General features: G+C 57.2%; 1 protein-coding gene across 2 annotated transcripts in view; it reads right to left on the reverse strand.

The window, feature by feature from the left end:
• The window catches only part of HNF1B (HNF1 homeobox B), a 20,973-nt gene that overhangs the window by 11,275 nt on the left and 1,147 nt on the right, over positions 1-8,551 (reverse strand). Inside the window, exons 2-4 of one of the 2 annotated variants that reach the window (XM_015646960.2) lie at positions 4,777-4,976; positions 3,310-3,574; positions 2,399-2,640 (exon numbers count right to left, since the gene is read on the reverse strand). In XM_015646960.2, the coding sequence (XP_015502446.1) occupies positions 2,399-2,640; positions 3,310-3,574; positions 4,777-4,976 (707 nt within the window). The remainder of the gene's footprint in view (positions 1-2,398; positions 2,641-3,309; positions 3,575-4,776; positions 4,977-8,551) is intronic. The other variant, XM_015646961.1, reaches the window with a different exon arrangement.

Genomic DNA, 8,551 nt, shown 5'->3' on the forward strand with positions numbered 1-8,551 from the left:
AGGAAGGAAGGAAGGAAGGAAGGAAGGAAGGAAGGAAGGAAGGAAGGAAGGAAGGAAGGAAGGAAGGAAGGAAGGAAGGAAGGAAGGAAGGAAGGAAGGCACCCTGAGCCCCCCATGGGTGCTGAGCCCCCCGGCCGTGGGGCTGGGGCTTGCAGGGCGGGCAGCCCTTTGTATGCAGGGCGGGCGGTGCTTCCCCTAATCTCATCAATGCCCCGATTGTCTTTGGGGCTCTTGAAGATAAAAATGGCATAAGCCAGAGTCTACAGCATGGTACCAAGATAAAGCCCCGAGTGACCTTCAAATCAAACAGGGAACCAAGATCGCTGATAAAACCCAGAGTCAGGGAAAAGTCCAGCCTCAGAGAGGAGCCTCCGAGATAGAAAGGCTTTAAGTATTTACCTCCAAATAGTTAAAAACTTCAGCTCCAGGCTTGACAGATGGGTCCCCAAGCCGAGGCCGGAGGATGTTTGACTTTTACAGCTCTCATCCCTGCCCCGCTGTCATCCCGCCCTTTTGCAAGACCCCATTGATGTCCCGAGGAGAGGCGATCCCTCTTTGTCCAGGCACGGGAGAGGTTTGCAGCTGCCCCACAGCTCCAGCCCCATCGTTTCCTGCCGGGGATGTCACGGGGGCCGGGTAGGGCACGGACAGTGTCCCCGTGCTGTCATTAAGCTGTTAAGGCATTGAGCGGCCCAGACGCCGCCACATCGGGGCAAGGACAGTTCAAATCCCAGCATGGACAGCCAGGACGGGGTCAGCCAGGCAGCGGGGCCAGCACCGAATGTGCCCCATCAGCAGTGGATCCCCAGAAATCTCCTGGAGGAGGTTCCAGCAGCGATGGACCCGGCGGTGTTTCGGGAGCTGGAAGCCTCTCGGACTTGGTCCAAGCACCCTGGAGCAATCATGGCTCAGCTCCATCCCTGCCTGCTGCCCCCAAAGCAACCCTAAAACCCCACAGTGTCCCTTGCCGTGTCCATCTCCTCCTCCTCGGGATGGATACAAGCACCGACCTCCAAGAAACTCCCGCAGCCGAGCCCTCCTGACCCCTCCGGAGGGGCTCTTCTCGCAGCCATCACTCCTGCCCTGCTCAAAAGCCCCTCGGGAGGGGCTGTCACCGGCCCTATAGCCACGGCCGGCCCCTGCTGGCACCGCTCCGACGGGAAAATAAAGGTTGGGGCTTAACGGCCCTCCAGCCCCAAGATAAATGCCCGCGGTTACAGTAATTGCTGTCCCCTAATAGAAGAAAACAAAGGCTCTCGGGGGGTGCCCCATGTGCGCTGGCAGGCCGGGGGCACATCAAAGGCAGCGGGCTTCGTTCAAAGCCCCGGCTTAATTGTCAATTAAGCATGCACGGGGGACAACGCCGTGACAATGCGGGGCTGCATGCTGGTGGGGCATTGTGAAGCCCGCCGCGACACCGAAAACAGCTGATTCTGCTGACAATGTGCTTGTAGGGCACCTTGTAAGCAATCAGCCGCTGACAGGAGGGCAAACGTCCTCCCTGTCCCCGCATTGTGCGGGGCATTCCTGGGGCAGGGTCACATTTTGGTCACCGCTGGCTGTCCCCGGGATCTGCCGGCTCCTGCCAGGGCCGGGACCCCTCGGGGGGCTGCCAACAGCCGTGCTGGTGTCTGCAGGCACCCTGCCCTTCCCGGGGACTCTCCGCCACTCGGCTTCCTTTGGTTTGCCTTTGGAACGAGCTGGGTGTGTGTTCGGGGCCGGGCAGGGTCATTTCCAGCCGGTGCCTGGTTCCAGCCTCCCCGGCCGGGCTGTGCCGGGGCTGTGTCCGAGGGGACGTGGGGCTGACCCCCATCACCCTGTCCTGCCGGGGCAGGTAAGGGATGGAGATCGTTCTCCCAACAAGGCCTCTGGCCCCTGAGCCCCCTGCAGTGTGCAGCCCCCTCCCCACGGCGTTATCCCCCTCTTCAGTCCCCAGGAGTTTTCGGCGGCTCTGCTCTGCTCCGCCCGGTCCCCGCTGGGGCACGGGGATGCTGCAGAGTCGTGCACCCAGCCCGGGGTGTCTCCAGCCCTGCAGCGAGGGCAGGACACGCTGCCACACTCCCCTCGGGCACCCGGGACCGCGCTCCCCACTGGGCTACATCCCACGGGCCGGCACTGGCCCGGGCAGCTCCTCCCGCCCTGCCCCGCCGAGCCCACACGGAACTCCCGTGAATCAAAGCCATCAAACAAACGCTGATTTATCCTCGACATGACGGAAATCCAGCCCTCACCACGCGGCTGGCCCGGCCATAACACTGCCGTGACAGGACGTGCTCCTCTCCATCACGGTCCCTCCCTGAGGCTGGAAGCAGGGTGAGCATCCTCTCGCACCCAGCCCCGCGGGCTCAGCACCCCCAAGCTCTGCCATCCCCCTCCGAGCACCCCGGGCGAGCCTTACCTGGCATTTTGCTGGGCGGGGAGGCGCTGGGCTGGTTGTGGTGTGGGGAGCCGTGGGACAGCAGCAGGTTCATGCTGTGCGGGGGCTGGCCCGAGCTGTAGGCGTCCATGGCCAGTTTCTGGCGGAAAGCCTCCTCCTTGCGCCGGTTGGCAAACCAGTTGTACACACGGACCTCGGTGACCAGGTTGGAGCCCAGCCCGTGTGCCTTGGAGGGGGACACTCCTCGCTGCAGACACTCGGCCCTGCCAGCACAAGGGAACACGTTGGAGCGAGGCTGCTGCTGCTGGGGGCAGGCAGGGGCCTCAGGACACAACAAATCTGGGGGAGTTCCAGCCCCTCCTGCAAGTCCACCTGCTCTCTTCAACTACAGCCATACTGTAAATGCCATCCCTGCTCCCTCTGATATTGCTGGAACTCCACAGCATCCCTGTGCTATCCCCGTGCTATCTCTGGGCTAACCCTGTGCTATCCCTGGGCTATCCCTGGGCTATCCCTGTGCTATCCCTGGGCTATCCCTGGGCTATCCCTGTGCTATCCCTGGGCTATCCCTGGGCTATCCCTATTGCATCCCTGGGCTATCCCCACTGCATCCCTGTGCTATCCCCACAGCATCCCTATGCTATCCCTGTGCTATCCCTGTGCTATCCCCACAGCATCCCCGAGCTATCCCCACTGCAGCCCCGTGCTATCTTCACTGCAGCCCTGTGTTATCCTTGCAGCATCCCCATCACATCCCTGCCCAAGCGTGGAGCTCACTCTGCCCCAGACATCACCCAGAGGGGCACAGCATGGCAAGGAGAGGCCGGGCAGCTCGGCAGAGCTGTGCCATGAGCCGGGAGCCGGGCACCTGCCACGGCTGAGGCTGTAGGGCAGGACAGGCAGTGCAGGCTGTGTGGCGCAGCCTGAGTTACCTGTTGCACTCCTCCACCAGGGTCTCTCGCTCCTCCTTGCTGGGGTTCTTCTGGCGCTCGTAGGCTTGGTACAAGATTTGCTGGGAGGCCGGCCCCCACTTGAACCGATTGCGCCGCATCTTCTTGCTGGGGGTTTCAGAGCAGGCGTCGTCGAGCTGGGCAGCCCCCTGGTTCTGCTGATTGAACTCTGGAAAGAGAAACAGCAGCTGATCCTGACTGCCTTTGTCTGTCATATTTCCACAACCCTGGACTGTCTGGTTGAACTCTGAAAGAGAAAGGAGCAGACGTGAGCTGGCCTGTAGCCGCCGCTCGGAGTCACGGTCCCGCCGAGGCGGCCCCCCCGTGTCCCCTCCCGCGGCACCCCGAGCCCACGGCGGGCTTTGGAGCAAGCCAGGTGCTCCCTGCCACCCACCCCAGCCCGCTGCCACCCCTGTTTAATGGGGAGGCATGTGCAGGGCATGCCTATGGCCATGCATATTCATGGGCAGGGCCCCTGCCAGCCTGCACTTGTTTTGGGAGGATTTTTCCAAGCAAGGAGCTGGGCGGGATGGCTGTGAAGCCCCCCGAGAGGGTGCCCCTCTCTGCTCACCCACAGCTCCCCTCCCGCTCCCCTCCCAGCCTGGTGGGACACGGCCCCGTGCCCGGGGCGGGCAGCACCAGAGGTGACCTTCGGCGGCCGCCTCAGCCCCGGCGCTTGTCACCAGGGCAGTAAAGGGAGATTAATGGGAGGGTTTTATTATTCCCAGTTTTGCAGGGGAATTCTCCCTCTTTTTATAATGGCTTTTCCCCCCGTGACAGGGGGGGAAGCCCAGGGCAAGGCTGGAGCAGGCTCTGTTTGCTCTAATGTCTCAAGGTGTGTTTTCAGAGCGATGGCATTTGGTGCTAAACTCTTCTCTGCACTTCCCAGCTGCTGGATATTGCATCCCTTTGGAGGAGGGAGGCAGAGCCCTTTCCTGGGGGCTGCCAGTGCCACTCAGGGCTGCTCTGAGAGCTACGGGACAGATCCCAGGGCAGGCAACAACGGGAGAGGGGCTCACAGGAATAGTCCATGTGCTTGGTCAAAATCATCTGCATTTTAAACAGCACAGACTGCCCCAAACCCTGCTACAGACAGCAGCAATTCAGGGGGTTTTCATTTTCTCTCCCTACATTTTTTGAACTTATGAGCAGCCTGGAAAATAACAAGGAGAAGGAGCAAAGGTGTGAAAGGCACCTAATTGCGAGCCATCATTAATTGCTTTCCCAGCTCTAACAAATACAAATACCCAGGAATCCAGCTGAGCCAGGGGGAACCCTGCCACCAAGAGGGGCTCTCACCCACTCTTCCTGCACCTTCAATTAATTTTACTTGGAAAAGGGTTTTGGGGAGATGCTACACAGTTGGAGTCTGGGGGCTGTGCTGGTACCCAGGGACAGGACAGGGACACAGGGACCCCCTCTCCCCCCACCATTCCCACAGGTACTTACGCCGGAGGATCTCCCGCTGCTTGCGGACGTACCACGTGTACAGGGCAGCTCTCTTCTGGGTCTTCATGGGGGTGCCCTTGTTGAGGTGCTGGGAGAGGTGGGACTGGTTGAGGCCGGTGACATCCACCACCTCCCGCTGCGGGATGTTGTGCTGCTGCATGTACCCCTTGATCATCTTCGCTGCCCGCCACGGGTCCTCACTGTGGGCAGGGAAAGCAAGGGTTAATATCTGCTGCCAGGGAAAAGCCCCCAGTATTTGCTTCTTCCCATAATGGAAACTTTTAATTACTATTGTTATTATTGCTATTATTATTATTGTTATTGTTGCTATTATTATTATTATTGCTATTGTTGTTGTTGTTGTTATTATTATTATTATTATTATTATTATTATTATTATTATTATTATTATTATTATTATTATTATTATTATTATTATTATTATTGTTTCAGAAGGACACAAGATCCTCGGAGGATTCCAAAAGGCCCCCACAACAGCCCTGTCCCACCCCAGGGCTGGCAGGATGGGCGCTCACATCCATGCCAGGGGTTGCCAGCCAGACTGTTCCCCCAGGGAGGGAGAAGCAGAGAGGATCCCAGTGTCCTGCTGGGACACACCAAGGTCTCACTGCTGCCAGCAGAGCTCCTCCAGATCCTCCAGGGAGAAGCACAGCCCGCCCAAGGACTGCTGCCGTTACGTGCAGCGCCATTTCTCCCGTGGGACATACGGACATGGATGGGCACGGGAAGCCCAGCCTGGTCTCTTAATGAAGAAAGAGAAGTGCTGGGGATGCTTTTCCTGCCCCTGCTCATGGGTGCAGCACCTGCACCGTGCCCCGTGTCCCCGGGATCGCCACGGGCTGGCAGGGACCCCTGCACAGCCACCCAAGCCCACCCGCCACGCTTGCTGTGTAGCTTCTTCCTTCCATTCCCAATGATTTAAAAATCTCAGTATCCCCTCAAAAGGGACCCTATTCCCTCTCTCCCACAGCTGTGCATGCACCAATCACATACAAAAGGCTGAGAAGCCAAGGTCAAACCAGGAACACAAACCCCGACGAGTCCCCAAAGGCAAAATCGAAACCAAGCCCCCCAAAAATTTTGAGTCATTCCTGATTATTATTAAACACTTGAATTTGACTCCTGTAGGATCCAGGTGTAAATGATTCTTCTCTAAATCACACTGCTTTACTGTCCTTGGGATAGCTGATGCTGGTTTAGGGTCTGCTTTGTTATTTTAGAACACATAAAATTACAGCTGAAAATCCAAATGCTGTCCGTGGTCTTTAGCTCCATCGAATGCCCAGTGTGACAGCAGAGGAACAGGCCAAAACACCTGTGCTGTATCCAAGACCCCAGGGTTTATTCTGGGCTAAAAGGGAGCACTTTCAGCACTGAAAAATCGGTGTGACCAGACCTGGTCACAGTCCTGCACTCAAATAATGCGATACCCCAACGCTGTGCTTGCAACAACCATCCGGCTGCTTTCCCAATTCATTACTTAGTTTGGATCCTTCAACTTGTCAAGTGAAGGAAAAAAAGAAAAAAAAAAAGCCCAACAAGTACATTTCTTACTTGTTTTCCTGAATGCAGCTTGAAAACAAAGCTGGTTGGATCCACGGCAGAAGTACCGGAGCAGAGCCAAGCAGGGCTTTGTCACACCCCGGGCAGGAGCCACGGAGCTTTCCTGGAGTGGCTGAGCTTGTGCCCAGCCCTGCATCCTCCAGGCAGGAGAACCCCGCTGAGTATGGGGGTCCTTCCCGTGGGAGGGCTCCCAGGACAAGGTGGGAAGAGAGGAGAAGGATGAGGAGGAAAACGTCCTTCCAGCGGCGCCGGGCAAAGCTGCGCGCCCGAGCTGAGGGGCTCGGGCAGACCTTTGTCACAAGCGCTTCGTGTCAGCCAACTGATCCCACTAATTACTGATTAATAACAGGTTAATGAAACAGAGCTCATTATCATTTCTAAGAGCGTTTTGGTTCACAAGCGAGCCCAGGACAGCACTTTCTCAGAGTGAAACCGTGAGCCAGTCAATCACAGCACGCTTGGGAAACGTCAGATGAGTGACTCGGGGGGTACAGATGAGATTTGGGAATTCAAATAAAATTTGGCAATGTTTCGGCTGGAAAAATATCTGAGAATTAGCAAAAAAAAAAAGTCCCAGAATTTCCCTCCATTTAATTGTCTTTAAAAAGGCTTCACCTTGACATTTCCATCGTGTTTCACATTTACACTTTCAAAACAATTATTCAGCTCTTAATTTCTGAGCAGTGATTTTTCCTTTACAAATCAACTTGACCGTATTCAAAAGGGTTAAACAACCTGAAACCAAACCCAAACATTTTGTTTCATGTTAAACAAAATGTTTGGACTTGACCCAAAATGAAACGTTTGAGTGTTTGTTTGGCCTCTATTTTTTTTTTTTCCCTTTCTTTTTTGGTAACCTAAAAAGCCAGAGAGGAAAACCTTTTGAGTCAACACCAGCCCTTTTTCTTTGATTCTGTCACCAAAATGAAATAAAACAAACATTAATTGTCCAGTCTTCAACAGGACTTTCCTTACAAACAAAACCAAATCACCAGCCCAGCACAGGAGTGCTTTCTAACACTGGAAAACCAGTTTATAGCCCTGGCTCCACAACCCTTCTCCACCAAAGTAATGGAAAGGTGTTTTTCTTGCACAAAATTAGCAAAGCCTGGCTGCCAGTGCTGCCCAAGAAAGAGCCATTTCCCCATTCAGCCTCACACACAGGCCAGGGGCAAAGCCTGTTCTTCTTCCCAGGGATTCCCAGACCAGCTCACTCATTTTGTCAACCTCCAAACCAGGTAAATACACTCCACATCCTCAGAGAAATATGCCAAGAATTTATACAGAAGGATTATAAACCTGGCTCCCTGCAGAAATCACGTCCTGGTCAGCATCTCCCTGCACACCAGGCTCTGCACTCCCCACACCTTTTGGGGTGCCTTTGCTGGGTCCCCAGGGCTGGTGGCTTTCCCCAGCTCCCCAGCCCATGGATGGGACCGGCTGTTCCCTGGTGAGGACCGGGTGAGCCCCGGCAGGTGGGATGGGCAGGGAGGGAGCCCCGGGGTGTCTCTCCCACAGCTGGGAGCTGAGTGGGAAGCGAATCCCAGCCCAGGGCCTCGGCGAGCTGCAGGGCTGAGCGGCCCCAGGGATGCGGGAAGAGCCCGAGAGGGAGCCTGCCCCGAGTGGGACACCAGAACCGGGGGTTCAGCCCCCCAGCACGGCTGCAGTCGCTGTCTCCTGGCTCCCCTGCCCGCTCCCTCTCCAAGTACAAAGGCCTCTCTCAGAGCAAACACGAGCTCTTTGCAAAGGCTCCTCAGGGACATGTGCCCGCTCTTGTTTGCACCCAAGGCAAACTTTGCACAGAAACACCTGTGGGAGCACAGTGATCCCGGGGCCCGGCCCGCTCAGCGCCCCCGGCCACCGCGGCCACCCCGGGCATGGATGGGGCCACCAAGGAGGGCACCGGGGCCAGGTGGGAGCAGCCAGGGCTGAGGGGCTCCGTGCCAAGCAGGACGGGTGGGAACCCATCGGGAGAGGCCTGCGATGGATCCTCCCTCGCACGGAGCCACTTTGGCACCCGGAGGGTCCCAGCCTGGGCTGGCACGGGTGACACTGCCCTGTCCCAAAGAGCACCGGCTGGTGCCGGGACAGGACCGGAGCCGCCGGGATCCCGGGGTGTCGAAGGGAAGATTCGGGGCTGTCCCCGGGCTCTGCAGGCTGCCAGAGGGCACGGGCACCCGGACGGAGCCCG

This window comes from Parus major, chromosome 19 (assembly GCF_001522545.3).
Source record: "Parus major isolate Abel chromosome 19, Parus_major1.1, whole genome shotgun sequence".
Lineage (NCBI taxonomy): Eukaryota > Metazoa > Chordata > Aves > Passeriformes > Paridae > Parus > Parus major.